The following is a 16,918-nucleotide window of genomic DNA, read 5'->3' as shown; positions in this document are numbered from 1 at the left end:
TCTTTCCCTTGGTTAATTACGCCAAAAGAGGGTGTATGAAAAAAGGAGCTTTGGAAACAGAATCACACGATGGGCAAATACCACAGGAAGAATGCCATTAAGGCTAGACCAATAACGACATATGATGGTGATCACAAGGTTAAAGTGAGCGGAAAAACAAAAGAATTGATGCTTTTGCCCCTTTAGCATCAGCGATTAGGGATCCTCCTTTCAGGCCTCAGGCTTTTATCATCATAGCACCTCTTATGCTTTCTTTCATGAGCTTTAATGTCCCTGTTTCTGCTTATAGCAGGCTGTATATGTCTTTTTTTAAAGTGATTTACTAGTGCTTTAATATTATCAGATAATCTAAATTATTAAAGATTTTGGTCTCAATACTGTATATTTGAAACAGTAACTGGCTAGGATCCCAGGTGGTCAACTGAGATAAAGGAAAGTGTTATAGGAATCAGATCCATAGATAAATGAGTAGACTGACAAAGTGAAAGAATGGCATGGAAATATATACACTACCAAACGTAAAATAGATAGCTAGTGGGAAGCAGCTGCATAGCACAGGGAGATCAGCTAGGTCGTTTGTGACCACCTAGAGGGGTGGGATACCGAGGGTGGGAGGGAGGGAGATGCAAGAGGGAAGAGATTTGGGAACATATGTGTATGTATAACTGATTCACTTTGTTATAAAGCAGAAACTAACATACCATTGTAAAGCAATTATACTCCAAAAAAGATATTTAAAAAAAATTACTTTGTATAAGCACATTCACTGGCATGGAAAATTCTGTACAATACTGTATTGAGTGAAATGGCAAAAGAAAATAGTATGGTAGGTATTAAATCTTTCTGGCTAAAAATAACTTAGTGCTAACCTTATCCTTCAGAGATTACAGGTAAATTTCAGTTTCTTCATTTTGTTTATAATTTCTAGCTTTCCTAAAATGATCATGTATTTCACACAATAATTCAGTTGCTAAATGGTTTATACTTGAATTGAAGTAGTAGCAGAGGACATGAATGAGAAAGAAAGATTAAAAAAAATTAAGAATAAAGTCTAAGACATGGTAAACAAGTACATGAGAGTCAGAGGATGAAAGAAAGAGAGAAGTCAAGGGGAACCAGGCTGTTTCTTTCAATTACTGTACTAGGTATATACTAGTGACAGCAGTCAGAAAATAGAATGCAAGAAGAATACACTTTAATACTTTGCATGGCATCTCATATAGATAAAATCTAAATGGCAGGACAAAATGAGAAAACTAGATTAAATGCTCAGAGAAAAATTTAAAAATATATATAGCCAGAAGTAAATTTGAAACAAAAATACACCCCCCACTTTTTTTTTTTTTTAAAGAGGACTCTTGACTCATGTCATCTGATTATCCTAAGTGATTATGTGGAGGCACCTAATGCACACTGTTGCTCAAATTTTGCCCCTAACGTTATTCTCCCCACTGAAAGGAACGAGAATCCCTTGAACTATGTTTAGGAGCTGAAAAAGTGAGTCTAGATGACCTCATTACTGTTACTATGCCAGGATTCTTTCAGAGGAAAACAGAAAAAATAAATTAAAATTTAAAGGACAAAGAGGCCAGCTTAAACAAAAACTCTTAAAAGTCCAAGTTGTGATAATTTGAGCATTTGAAGTATACAGTTATACAAAATGTATTATAGTTGTAAAGCATACCAGTTTCCAACACTGTCTATCAGACATGTTGTACATGTTATCTAGTGACCAACTCAAATTATATGAATCCTACACTAGAATTCCAGTTATAAACTATATTATCAATATTAGAGAACAGAAATAGGAAGAACATACTTGGAACATGTTTAAAATTGTATATTTAATTATTAGATCACAAATAAAAGATTAGTGGGAAACAATGATTAGAAGATAATGTGAGAAATAGAAGCTTCTTTTTATAGGGAGACAACTCTACAAAGACAGATATAAGAGTAGAAAAAATTAAACGTGCGATTGATGATGGAATCCAATGTTTAGAAAGGATAGACAACAAGAGGCTAGGTTAGTAAATTCAGGGGAAACTAGAAGTCAATCAGACCTACAGGGAACCTTCCTGACAAGAAGAAACTATGTTCTCTCCCAGAGCTGAATGAAATAAACACATGAAAATAAAGGAAATTTATAGAGGTTCAGGGAACATGTCCTAGTTAGTTCTATGCTAGGAAAAAGGTCTCAGATATAGTTGGGGGTGGGGTGGAAAATACACACAGACCAAAAATAAGGTCATGAAAAGGAAAAATCTGACTCATGTTTTAAAAAATTAACTTCGGCCTGTGAGCTCTAGGTCATATAATCTATCGCTTCTCCAAGTGACTCATTACAAGTGAGTGCAGGAATGTCAGGCAATTACACATCTACATTGTCTCACTTGTTCTTAAAAGCTAAAACCCGGGAAAGAAAACTCTGGAAACAGCAGGAGCTCAAGTCAGAGAAAGCTGGAAATTTTCTCTCCTGATAGCTGTTTAGATGCCCTGGGTTTAAACCAATTTGGGAAGACTACTGATGGATTGTTCGCCCCATCCTTACCATTACCTACAAAGGACAGGAGCTGCCCATAGTGGGGAGCAGAACAGGGAGTCAACAAGTAGGTTCTCAATAAGTTTCTTGTTAACTGAATTTCCTTTGTCTACCTCCTTTTGGATTCAGATCATATAATTTATAGAGAAATTAAGACTAATTCATTCACTCATTATTATAATTATGAAAAAATATTAATGAAGGTACATGGGCTTTATTGTGCACTGCAGAGTCTTACGCAGAGATTTTGGGGAGAAAATGCAGCATAGGTAATGATAATTTTAAAATCTTTGGTTCTTGATAACTGTAGATTGCTTATATTTAAAACCCAAGTAGACCGAGACTTTCAAGATGACAGAGGAGTAAGACATGGAGATCACCTTCCTCCCCACAAATACATCAGAAATACATCTACATGTGGAACAACTCCTACACAACACCTACTGAATGCTGGCAGAAGACCTCAGACTTCCCAAAAGGCAAGAAACTCCCCATGTACCTGGGTAGGGCAAAAGAAAAAAGTAAAAAAGAGAGACAAAGATTAGGGATGGGACCTGCACCTCTGGGAGGGAGCTGTGAAGGAGGAAAAGTTTCCACACACTAGGAAGCCCCTTCACTGGCGGAGACTGCGGGTGGCGGAGGTGGGTAGCTTTGGAGCCATGGAGGAAAGCGCAGCAACAGAGGTGTGGAGGGCAAAGCGGAAAGATTCCTGCACAGAGGATCGGTGCCGACCAGCACTCACCAGCCAGAGAGGCTTGTCTGCTCACCCGCAGGGGTGGGTGGGGGCTGGGAGCTGAGGCTCAGGCTTCGGAGGTCAGATCCCAGGGAGAGGACTTGGGTTGGCTGCGTGAACACAGCCTGAAGGGGGATAGTGTGCCACAGCTAGCCGGGAGGGAGTCCGGGAAAAGGCCTGGACCTGCCGAAGAGGCAAGAGACCATTGTTTCAGGGTGCCCAAGGAGAAGGGATTCAGAGCACCACCTAAACGAGCTCCAAGGCTATCAGCCTGGACAGCAGAGATGGGCATGAGATGCTAAGGCTGCTGCTGCCGCCAACAAGAAACCTGTGTGCAAGCACAGGTCACTCTCCACACCTCCCCGCCCAGGAGCCTGTGTGGCCCGCCACTGCCAGGGTCCCAGGATCCTGTGACAACTTCCCCGGGAGAACACACGGCGCACCTCAGGCTGTGGCAATGTCATGTTGGCCTCTGCTGCCGCAGGCTCGCCCCCCATTCCATACCCCTCTTTTCCCTTGGCCTGACTGAGCCAGAGCCCCCTAATCAGCTGCTCCATTAACCCTGTCCTGTCTGGGTGGGAACAGACGTCCTCAGGCGACCTACACGCAGAGGCAAGGCCAAATGCAAAGCTGAACCCCAGGAGCTGTGAGAACAAAGAAGAGAAAGGGAAATCTCTCCCAGCAGCCTCAGGAGCAGCGGATTAAATCTCCACAATTAGCTTGACGTACCCTGCATCTGTGGAATACCTGAATAGACAACAAATCATCCCAAAATTGAGGCGGTGGACTTTGGGAGCAACTGTAGACTTGGGGTTTGCTTTCTGCACCTAATTTGTTTCTGGTCTCATGTTTATCTTAGGTCAGTATTTAGAATTTATTATAATTGGCAGATATGCTTGCTGCTCTCTTCCTTTTTTTTTTTAATATAGAGATATATATTTTTCCTTTTTCTCTTTTTGTCAGTGTGTATGTGTATGCTTCTTTGTGTGATGTTGTCTGTATAGCTTTGCTTTTACCATTTCTCCGAGGGGTCTGCCTGTCCTTTTTTTTTTTTTTTAAGTATAATTTTTAGCACTTTAAAACAATTTTTTTTTTTCGGTACGTGGGCCTCTCACTGCTGTGGCCTCTCCTGTTGAGGAGCACAGGCTCTGGACACGCAGGCTCAGCAGCCATGGCTCACGGGCCCAGCCGCTCCACGGCATGTGGGATCTTCCCGGAGTGGGGCATGAACCTGTGTCCCCTGCATCAGCAGGGGGACTCTCAACCATTGCGCCACCAGGGAAGCCCAGCACTTCTTATCATTGGTGTATCTGTTTTTTCTTTGGTTGCTTATTACTTAAATTTTTATTTTAATAACTTTATTTTTTATTTTTCTTTCTTTCTCCCTTTTCTTGTGAGCTGTGTGGCTGGCAGGGTCTTCGTACTCGGGCCAGGTGTCAGGCATGTGCCTCTGAGGTGACAGAGCCGAGATCAGGACACTGGACCACCAGAGACTTCCCAGCTCCACACAATATCAAATGGTGAAAGGTCTCCCAGAGATATCCATCTCAATGCTAGGACCCAGCTCCACTCAACAACCAGCAAGCTACAGGGCTGGACATCCTATGCCAAACAACTAGCAAGAGAGGAACACGACCCCACCCATTAGCAGAGAGGTTGCCTAAAATCATTATAAGGTCAGACACCCCAAAACTCACTACTGGACATGAACCTGACAGCCAGAAAGACAAGATCCAGCCTCATCCACCAGAACAGAGGCACCAGTCCCCTTCACCAGGAAGCCTATACAACCCACTGAACCAACCTTAGCCACTGGGGGCAGACACCAAAAACAGTGGGAAATACAAACCTGCAGCCTGAGAAACAAGACCCCAAACACAGTAAGATAAGCAAAATGAGAAGACAGAGAAACACACAGCACATGAAGGAGCAGGGTAAAAACTCACCAGACCAAACAAATGAAGAAGACATAGGCAGTCTACCTGAAAAAGAATTCAGAGTAATGATAGTAAAGATGATCCAAAATCATGTAAATAGAATGGAGGAAATACAAGAAATGTTTAACAAGGACCTAGAAGAACTAAAGAGCAAACAAACAATGATGAACAACACAATAAATGAAATTAAAAATTCTCTAGAAGGAGTCAAAGGAAGAATAACTGAGGCAGAAGAACAGATAAGTGACCTGGAATATAAAATAGTGGAAATAACTACAGCAGGACAGAATAAAGAAAAAAGAATGAAAAGAATTCAGGACAGGCTCAGAGACCTCTGGGACAACATTAAATACACCAACATTTGAATTATAGGGGTCCCAGAAGAAGAAGAGAAAAAGAAAGGGACTAGAAAATACATGAAGAGATTATAGTTGAAAACTTCCCTCACATGGGAAAGGAAATGGTCAATCAAGTCTAGGAAGCGCAAAGTGTCCCATACAGGATAAATCCAAGGAGAAACACGCCAAGGCATATATTAAACAGAATATCAAAACTTAAATACAAAGAAAAAATATTAAAAGCAGCAAGGGAAAAACAACAAATAACATACAGGGAATCCACATAAGGTTAACAGCTTATCTTTCATGAGAAACTGCAAGCCAGAGGGAGTGGCAAGACATATTACAAGTGATGAAAGGGAAAAACCTGCAACCAAGATTACTCTACCCAGCAAGGATCTCATTCAGATTCGACAGTGAAATTAAAACCTTTACAGACAAGCAAATTCTAAGAGAATGCAGCACCACCAAACCAGCTTTAAAACAAATGCTAAAGGAACTTCTCTAGGCAGGAAACACAAGAGAAGGAAAAGACCTATAATAACGAACCCAAAACAGTGAAGAAAATGGTAATAGGAACATACATATCGATAACTACGTTAAATGTAAATGGGTTAAATGCTCCAACCAAAAGTCATAGACTGGCTGAATGGATACAAAAACAAGACCCATATATATGCTGTCTACAAGAGACCCACTTCAGAGCTAGGGACACATACATAAAGTATGGGGAAGGAAAAAGATATTCCATGCAAATGGAAAACAAAAGAAAGCTGGAGTAGCAATTCTCGTATCAGACAAAATAGGCTTTAAAACAAAGACTAGGGCTTCCCTGGTGGTGCAGTAGTTGAGAGTCTGCCTGCCAATGCAGGGGACACAGGTTTGTGCCCCGGTCCAGGAAGACCCCACATGCTGCGGAGTGGCTGGGCCCTTGAGCCATGGCTGCTGAGCCTGCACGTCCGGAGCCTGTGCTCCACAACGGGAGAGGCCACAACAGTGAGAGGCCCGCATACCGCAAATAAAAACCCACCCCAAAAACCAAAAAAACCCAAAGACTATTACAAGTGACAAAGAAGGACACTACATAATGATAAAGGGATCAATCGAAGAAGAAGAAATCACAATCGTAAATATTTATGCACCCAAAATAGGAGCACCTCAATACATAAGGCAAATAATAACAGCCATAAAAGGGGAAATCAACAGTAACACAACCATAGGAGGGGACTTCAACTTTCACCAATGGACAGATCATGCAAAATGAAACAAAATAAGGGAACACAAGCTTTAAATGATACATTAAACAAGATGGGCTTAATTGATATTTATAGGACATTCCCTGCCAAAACAGCAGAGTACATTTTCTTCTCAAGTGCTCATAGAACATTCTCCAGAATAGATCATATCTTGGGTCACAAATCAAGCCTTGGTAAATTTAAGAAAAGTGAAATTGTATCAAGTATCTTTTCTGACCACAACACTATGAGATTGCATATCAATTACAGGAAAAAATCTATAAGAAATACAAATACATGGAGGCTAAATACACTACTAAATAACCAAGAGATCACTGAAGAAATCAAAGAGTAAAACAAAAAATACCTAGAAACAAATGACAATGAAAACACGATGACCCAACACCTATGGGACGCAGCAAAAGCACTTCTAAGAGGGAAGTTTATAGCAATACAATCATACTGCAAGAAACAAAAAGCATCTCAAATAAACAACCTAACCTTACACCTAAAGCAATTAGAGAAAGAAGAACAAAAACACCCCAAAGTTAGCAGAAGGAAAGAAATAATAAAGATCAGATCAGAAATAAATGAAAAAGAAATGAAGGAAACAATAGCAAAGATCAATAAAACTAAAAGCTGGTTCTTTGAGAAGATAAACAAAATTGATAAACCATCAGCCAGACTCATCAAGAAAAAAAGGGAGAAGACTCAATAGAATTAGAAATGAAAAAGAAGTAACAAGTGACACTGCAAAAATACAAAGCATCATGAGAGATTACTACAAGCACCTATATGCCAATAACATGGACAACCTGAAAGACATGGACACATTCTTAGAGAAGCACAACCTTCTAAGACTGAAACAGGAAGAAACAGAAAATTAAACACACCAATCACAAGCACAGAAATTGAGACTATGATAAAAAATCTTCCAACAGGGCTTCGCTAGTGGCGCAGTGGTTGCGAGTCCGCCTGCCGATGCGGGGGACACAGGTTCGTGCTCCGGTCTGGGAAGATCCCACGTCCCACAGAACGGCTGGGCCCATGAGCCATGGCCGCTGAGCCTGTGCATCCGGAGCCTGTGCTCCGCAATGGGACAGGCCACAGCGGTGAGAGGCCCGTGTACACCCCCCCCCAAAAAAAAAATCTTCCAACAAACAAAAGCCCAGGACCAGATGGCTTCACAGGTGAATTCTATCAAACATTTACAGAAGAGCTAACACCTATCTTTCTCAAACTCTTCCAAAATATAGCAGAGGGAAGAACACTCCCAAACTCATTTTACGAGGCCACCATCACCCTGATACCAAAACCAGACAAAGATGTCACAAAGAAAGAAAACTACAGGCCAATATCAGTGAGGAACATAGATGTAGAAATCCTCAACAAAATACTAGCAAACAGAATCCAACAGCACATTAAAAGGATCATACACCCTGATCAAGTGGGGTTTATCCCAGGAATGCAAGGATTCCTCAATATACACAAATCAATCAATGTCATACACCATATTAACAAACTGAAGGAGAAAAACCATATGATCATCTCAATAGATGCAGACAAACTTTAGACAAAATTCAACACCATTTATGATAAAAACCCTCCAGAAAGTAGGCATAGAGGGAACTTACCTCAACATAATAAAGGCCATGTAAGACAAACCCACAGCCAACATCATCCTCAATGGTGAAAAACTGAAACCATTTCCCCTAAGATCAGGAACAAGACAAGGTTTCCCACTCTCACCACTACTATTCAACATGGGACCTAATGAAACTTAGAAGCCTTTGCACAGCAAAGAAAACCATAAACAAGATGAAAAGACAACCTTCAGAATGGGAGAAAATATTTGCCAATGAAGCAACTGACAAAGGATTAATCTCCAAATATACAAGCAGTTCATGCAGCTCAATATCAAAAAAGCCAACAACCCAATTCAAAAATGTGCAGAAGACCTAAATAGACATCTCTCCAAGAAGATATACAGATTTCCAACAGACACATGAAAGGATGCTCAACACCACTAATCATCAGAGAAATGCAAATCAAAACTACAGTGAGGTATCACCTCACACCAGTCAGAATGGCCATCATCAAAAAATCTACAAACAATAAACACTGGAGAGGGTGTGGAGAAAAGGGAACCCTCTTGCACTGCTGGTGGAAATGTAAATTGATACAGCCACTCTGGAGAACAGTATGGAGGCTCCTTAAAGAACTAGATATAAAACTACCAGGGGCTTCCCTGGTGGCACAGTGGTTGAGAGTCCGTCTGTCAATGCAGGGGACACGGGTTCGTGCCCCGGTCCGGGAAGATCCCACATGCCGCGGAGCGACTGGGCCCGTGAGCCATGGCCGCTGAGCCTGCGCATCCGGAGCCTGTGCCCCGCAACGGGAGAGGCCACAACAGTGAGAGGCCCGCATACCACACACACACACAAAAAACTACCATACAACCCAGCAATCCCACTACTGGGCATACACCCTGAGCAAACCATAATTCAAAAAGAGTCATGTATATACACATACATATAGGTGATTCACTTTGTTATAAAGCAGAAATTAACACACCATTGTAAAACAATTATATTCCAATAAAGATGTTTAAAAAAAAAGAAAACCCAAGTTGAATCAGATTATAGAGCCAGATGTACATGTGCATGCACACAAATAAGCATGCCTGCCTTACAAAAGCATTTATTTGTTTAGTATTTCTGCAGCTTACCCCCCAAATTAGTTCATCTTAGCTTATAGACAGAAAACAAGTATGCTATGAGACTGGAGATATTAAAAACTTTTATCATCTTCTATCTCAATCAGTATACGCTCACCTGGGTTTACTTAATAAATGTTGTTTGCCTCCCACGTGGAAAACATTAGGTAGTAAAGAGGTGCAAAGAGGTAGTATCGCAAACTGATACTGAGCACGGAGTTTTGGATTCAGACTGCTTAAATTCACTTCTTGGGTCTGCCACTGTGAACTGAGCTTGTTATCTAACATTTCCTGGCTTTTGTTTCCTTATCCATAAAATTCAGACTATCTTATAAAGTTGCTGTTAAAAGTAACTTAGTTTTGTGTAACCTACTAGACCTTGCTGGGCAGAGAGGTCAAGATCTACTTTTGAAAGTAGCTCAAAATCTAACAGTGGACATGGTATCAGAGTAATGTAGAACTAAGATCAAATCTTGTGGGAAGTGCCCCAAGATTCCAAATAGAACACAGTTTTAATGGTAATGTTCTACTTGTTTATGTTGTTTCAGAGTCATGGATAGGACTGAACAGGTGATTTCTCTCGTCTTATCACCATCCCTGTAATAGAGAAACTCAGAAAACTACACCTTTACTTAGTGTGTTTAAACTGAGCAATATTCCAAGCTGCTGCTTTCTCATTTTGTTCTGTACCTTTTGGCATTTGCAAAACCTATTTTAAATATTTCCTATTATGCAACCAGTGATAAATATATATTTCTAATAGCTATTTTTAAAATATATGGGGGCATATAAAACAGGTGAACTGCTCATTTTACACTAAAATTTTGGAGAATAATGTTTGATTTCTTGCCCATATATATCATATTCCCTGAAAATATAATTTCTCCAACAAAATATAAACTTATTTTTATTTCCCATTTTTAATTTTATAGCAAATGATACAAATGTGAAAACCATAAAGCATGGCTGATAAAGAGGACAATTATTTTTAAATTGTATCTTTCAAGAAATCTAGCTTATATTGACATTAGAGCTTTTTTCTTAGACTATTTTTATTTAAGATAATGTTAATTAAAACATGATAATTTTAGGAAGCATGCACACATATAAATATCTGAACATAAAACAACTTGCTTGCTGGTTTAGACAACATAGCTATCCCTCCCCACACACACACACACACACACCCAAATTTCCTTAAAAGTCACTAAATTTATTTGGCTAGATGTGGCGGAGTTTCAAAATATGTCAAAACATTCAATAAAGTTCCGAAAACATAGCAGTATGGTATAGCTAGGTGAAAGCTGGTGAAACCAAGCAAACTGTTACCTAGGCAAAGGTAGGTTTAGCTTCCAAGGCCTCTGAAACAGTACTAAAAGAAAGCTGAGTAATTTCTTAAATTTTAATTTTTGTTCTCTAGGACCACAAATTTCTCAGAAGTCAATGGACTTCTGGAATTAATATCATGTATTCTAGATATGACATGCCAGTACTAGTTTTCAGGAAAACACAGCTTCTGTTAATATACTCTTCAAGCCAAAAAACTCACAAAAATTAAAACATACTCACCACCTCCACTGATTATATCAGGTTTGGCCTTCATCATTTTGCAAAATTGTCTGCGGCAGTTTTCTATCCACTCACTTTGCTTATCGGACATTTTGAAGTGCAAAAGAAGTTTGCCAAGATCATTGTCTAATAAGAAAGATGACTTGTTATGTTAACAAAACATGCTAGATACACTAAAAAGTAAGTATTCAACTTAATTATGTAAACAGTTACAAGTTCCAGAAAAAGTATTTTATTTTATCTAGACAGACAAGGGCACTTGCCCTCATGAAACTTACATGTCATAAAGCATGTGTGTGTGTGTGTATGCCTGTGTGTATACATATACAATAATACACAGGTAGGAGCATAATTGAGCATAATCAAGACATACATAAGAAGCGTATGTAACAACAACAACAACAAAAAAAGACATACATATCATTCCAATGGTCTAAACTGGTTTTATTTAGTCCTAAAAAAGCAGCTACATATCCTCACACAGTCCTCATGGTCATCATATATAAAATTATATGATTAAGTATATAAATCATAATTTATGTAACTTTCCGCATTTGACAATTAGGTCACTAAAAACACCTTCTCATATCAAAGCTACAGACATATTCTTTCATACAATCATCATGAGTATACAAATATACCAAACATATGCACACTCATAAATATACACATAAACCAGAAAGAACTGTTTTGTTGGAAGAGTGTATAATTCTGATATTTAGTACTAATCTAATCTATTCTCTTTAAGTATCAAGACCAGAATGATTCTGTAATATTCCATAAATGGCCTCAATCAGAAGCAATATCTAGAGAAAAATGAAACTGATTTAGTCAAAGGAGAAAATTATTATTTTTAATAAAGATTCTCAAAACCTTTAAACAAGAAATATCAAAGCTGATAATTTTGTTGAAAATTATATTAACAGCAGAGTATTAATGTTAAATGCATCTCAATATAAGTTAGGTAAAAGACAACTGAACAGCATTAAAATGGAATTTTTATAGTTTCCATTTAGAATATCTACATTACTTATTTCCTGAGAACAAACTATCTAGAACCTATTAAGAATCACTAATGGTTTGTACCTCTTAATCCCCTTCACTGATCTTGCCCAACCTCCCATAGGTGTAAAGTAAGATACAAGGATATAATTACAGCACAGAGAATGTAGCCAGTATCTTATAAAAACTTTATATGGAGCATAATCTATAAAAATACTGAATCACTATGTGGTACACCTGAAACTAATATAATACTGTTAAGAGTCCGTTATACTGCTATAAAAAATCACTAGTGGCACATGACTGGAAAGACAAATGCAGTTTGTTTTTCATCGTTGTTTCCTTCTGTGTCACTCTTTCTATCCATGTGTAAGCCTGCCTTTTATAACCACCACCATCTCCTTCAAATAGAGAATGTCCATACAGCTCTTCTGTAAATTACCTGCTTTTTAAAAATCCTGTTATCTTTTCCCTCTTCCCTCCGGCTCTACAGCCTCATCTTGCTCTCCTGTCTCTCTCCTTTCACATTTGCTATTCTATTTTGCTTTTTCATCTCATTCTAAGGAAAAGAGCACAGGCACTAGACTGTAAACAATTCTGAAGCAGCAAATGTGGTATGCATCTGAATCTACCAATTGGTAGAAAGGCTAAAGGGCCCAATTTAGTACCTGGAAATTTGATTTGAGACAATAAACAAATGCTGAGCTGGAGACAGAGTGCCTGCAAGACTCCTAGAGAGACAACTTTGTATGCTCATAACCTCTGGTTATCGTTTCCCTCAGCTCTCAGTGGAAGCGTGAGCTCTTCAATATGCAGCGTCACAGCTAAAAATATTTAGTGATTTGATATGTTTATCGAAAATTTGTATCTGTGATGTTACCAAGTTTGAGGGAAACAGTTCCTTTATTCCCCACCTCTAAATTTGGAACCAAATGAAAAGTAGACAGGAGAAGATAAATGGAGTTCAAAGTATCAGTGCTAGTACTATAACAGCTAAGTTAGGCACCATAACTTGGATCTCCTGCCACACAGACTTACAAGTATCTCCCCTGCACTGAATATATTCAATCACAGACAATGACAGACAACAAAAGGCCTCTCCTGACTGCTCTTGTTAGGAAAGGCATGAGTATAATCTAAAGATAGGCTAACTTAAAAAAACTTTTAAAAAAAAAAAAAAAAAAAAAAAGCTAGGCTAACTTGGAAATACAGCCTTTAAGTAGGCTATTCTAAGATTTTCCATTCCTTCTCCAAAATTCACCTACCAAACATTTTTCTTTCCCAACTTTGTACAGAATAAGTGAGGAAGTCCAGAGAGAGACTATAATCTTACTCCAGCAAAAGCCCTTGGGCATGGAGAATGAGGCAAGGGGAAATGGAATCAAAGGAATGGTACCATAGGAATACAGTAACTCTGAATCAGTGATCTGGGGAGTAGAACAAGCATGAACGATACACAGGATTTCATGTTTGCCAAAATTTCTATGTTTATAATCACACAAAAAAATTAAAAACCAGAGTCCTGCTTCTGGTCATGATGGAGGAACCAGAAACAGACTTGCCTTCCTGCATAAACAACTTGAAAAATGGGTAAAATATATCCAAACAGTTTTCAGACACTGGCCAATAGGCAGTACAGGACCCTCATGTCTGAGAAAAGGGAAATTCATGAGGTAACTTTTACACTTGGGCCCTGTTTTTTTTCCTGAATCACTTTCAACATCACTGTGCAGGAAGGGGGATGCCCCGGAGGTCTGGCTGAGTTAAAGAGACAGAAGTCAAATTGCAGAGAGGCTGAGGAAACTAAAATCTATGGATCAGAGTACTGAAGAGGATGAACAAAGAAAGAACTCCAGAAATCTGTATAAGTCTTTGTCAAGTTGGTTGCAAAGAATCAGCTGTGCAGTTGAAGAGTGAAGCTCCACAAGACTGGGTAAAGAACAGCTAAGAGCTGTAAAATGAACAATTTCCAGAGTACACATAGGGTTAGAAGATGTCCAAGTTCCAAACAGAGTGTGAAGAGTCCTCCTTAATTACCAGAGTGTTCCACAGACCAGAAGAGTCACACCTTAGTAACAGAGTTAAATTAGCCATAAAGACAATTTGTACCTACCCTAACAAAAAAATGAAAGCCCTGAATGATCAAACTGATCCACGAGTAACTTGACTGCATGCCCAAAAATGTCCATTACTCTTTAAAGACAACAAAATCTAGCACTCAGCTACGTAAAATTAATAATGTTGAATATTCAATTAAAAATTACTAACATGAGAAAGGGGGAAAAAACGACTCATAACCAGTAGTTAAACCAGTTAATACAAAGACTCAGAAAGGACTGAGGTGATACAATTAGCAGCCCATGGGCTTCCCTGGTGGTGCAGTGGTTAAGAGTCCGCCTGCCAATGCAGGGGATATGGGTTCGTGCCCCAGTCCGGGAAGATCCCACATGCCGCGGAGCGGCTGGGCCTGTGAGCCATGGCCGCTGAGCCTGCACATCCAGAACGGGAGAGGCCACATCAGTGAGAGGCCCGCGTACCGCAAGAGAAAAAAAAGAGAAAAAAAAAAATACAAAGACTCAGAAAGGACTGAGGTGATACAATCAGCAGCCCAAAATTTTAAAGCAGTTGTTTTTAAGGATTTTAAGAAAATATAAACAAAAAGTGATGTTTAACCAAATCGTAGTTATCTACACTGGAATCCTACTTAGTAAAATGATACAACCAAGTGGTACATGTAACAAACTAGATGAATCTCAAAACCATTATGCTTAAAGAAAGCAAGCACAAATAAAGTATCCTATGTGATTCTATTTGTATGAAGTGCTAGAATGGAAAAACGAACCTATAGCTATAGTTCTCAAATGGACTGTTTTGCTCCCCATATTTCAGTACTGTCTATAGATACTTCTGGCTGTCACAGCTGGGAGGGGTGGGTGCAAAGAGAGAGTTCTATGGGCATCTAGTGAGCAGAGACCAGGAGGCTGCTAAAAATCGTACAATGCACAGGACAGCTCCCTCTGGCAACAAGCAATTAAGCACTTACTTACTACCACTGAGTAAAATGGAAGAAAGGAAAATCATCAAGTTTCATGTTTACAAAATTCAATTAGTCAATATTCCATACCTAAACTCTGAAATTCTTTGTTATGGTAAGCACCATAATCTTTTCATACTTGATGACATTGTATAATTTGTTTCTCAAAAGATTATATAGAAGGAAAGATTATAATTACACTGTAAATAATGTAAAAAGAAAGAACCTCAATTTCAAGGGGAGGAAAAATGTAAGCTTAATATAAATGCAAAGAAAATCTATACAGAAAACTTTTAGTACTTCTTTCCAAGGATATCAGACATTTTGAATGCCCATTTTATACAGAATATCATAAACAACTGCTACAAAAGAAACAAATAAATGGAAGATTTCATAAACTAACTAGCAACAGATTCCTAGGCTTAATTTGGAAAGTCACCCTTCTTTCTATTAGATTGAAGCTCATTTGTGAAATATTTGCTTCCAGTTTGTGTTTTCTGCTTTTCTTTTTCCATGTAGATTAATACAGTTATTCCAGCTTACTCTTGATACAATAAATAAGAAGACTCTGTAGTGGTCTCCAAGAAGCAATCAGACAGATACTTAATATTAGTTCTCCCTACATTTCTAAATGTGAGAGTATCTAAATTCTTCCATGTCTTTATTTTGTTGTAACTGTGAGTTCTTAAACCCATGACATCTATATGTTATACAGATTATTCCTAACTTCGGAATTATCATATCACTTTTCCTTTTAATATGTGATAATTAAGCATGTACTATAGGAGAAATCAGTGAAAAGTTTTTTTTAAAAAATAAGGAATTAGTTTTCCCTTATTACCTGCACCTAAACTAGCAGGTGATCTATTTCTGCTGGTTGCCATTCATGTTTGTTGCAAACATGAAAGAAGCACATGAAGAGTTTTACCATTAAAAGTAAATAAACTAAATATCTCAACAGCTGCAGCTCAAGATTTACTACATTGGAAAGAAACCATAATCTTATATCCCTATTCTCAGTTAACAGGATGATGCCAAATCAAAGCCATTTACCTTTACCTGCAGAAAATAAATTTTAATTCCAAGGTTAGAAGCAATACAGAAAGAAAAAAGAAAGTGTCTGATTTGACATAAAGGCCTACATAAATATTTAATAAAAGGGAGAATTCATCACTAAAAATATTTATAGATTGACTATATGTGTAAGACATAATACAAAAAGGCTTTTAAAATCAGAACAATACCCATCATCATGTTGCATTACATTTTATGTAGTATCATATTATTTTTCAAAGCACTTTCAATTTTTCCCATGGGATTCTATTTTTAGTTGATTGGAGGAAGAGTGGTAATCCTAAATCTTACATAATTTATCAGACTAGAAATAAAAGGAACCTAGTCTACTCATTTGTTAATTTGGCAATTTTCATTCTTTTATTAAAATGTAGTTGCCATTATAGGTCATCTCATTCTCCCTTTTCTCCTCTTAAGTTCATTTCTACTTACTATGTAGATAATATTCCAATTTTGAATCTAACTATTAGGATTATATAATGATTGTCATCCCATTTGTAAGTTAAAAAGACATGAAGATAATTCATAGGGACATGGGCATGAACTTAATGTCTGAAAGGACAGAAATTACCAAAGTGTCAGCAAGGAGCAGCATCAGTGAATAAAGAATTAAATCCAGTAAGAACATAAAAATTTGGTAAACAAAATCAATATAGAGAAATGAAAACTGTCTTTTAAAAATAAGGATATTGGGCTTCCCTGGTGGCGCAGTGCTTGAGAGTCCGCCTGCCGATGCAG

General features: G+C 38.3%; 1 protein-coding gene across 1 annotated transcript in view; it reads right to left on the bottom strand.

The window, feature by feature from the left end:
* Positions 1 to 16,918, bottom strand: part of TBC1D32 (TBC1 domain family member 32) — a 176,046-nt gene that overhangs the window by 43,356 nt on the left and 115,772 nt on the right. Inside the window, exon 26 of the mRNA XM_007454903.1 lies at positions 11,071 to 11,196. Coding sequence (XP_007454965.1) covers positions 11,071 to 11,196 — 126 coding nt within the window. The remainder of the gene's footprint in view (positions 1 to 11,070; positions 11,197 to 16,918) is intronic.

This window comes from Lipotes vexillifer, unplaced genomic scaffold (genome assembly GCF_000442215.2).
Source record: "Lipotes vexillifer unplaced genomic scaffold, Lipotes_vexillifer_v1.1 scaffold58, whole genome shotgun sequence".
Classification (NCBI taxonomy): domain Eukaryota; kingdom Metazoa; phylum Chordata; class Mammalia; order Artiodactyla; family Lipotidae; genus Lipotes; species Lipotes vexillifer.
This window is presented reverse-complemented; position numbering and strand designations above follow the sequence as displayed.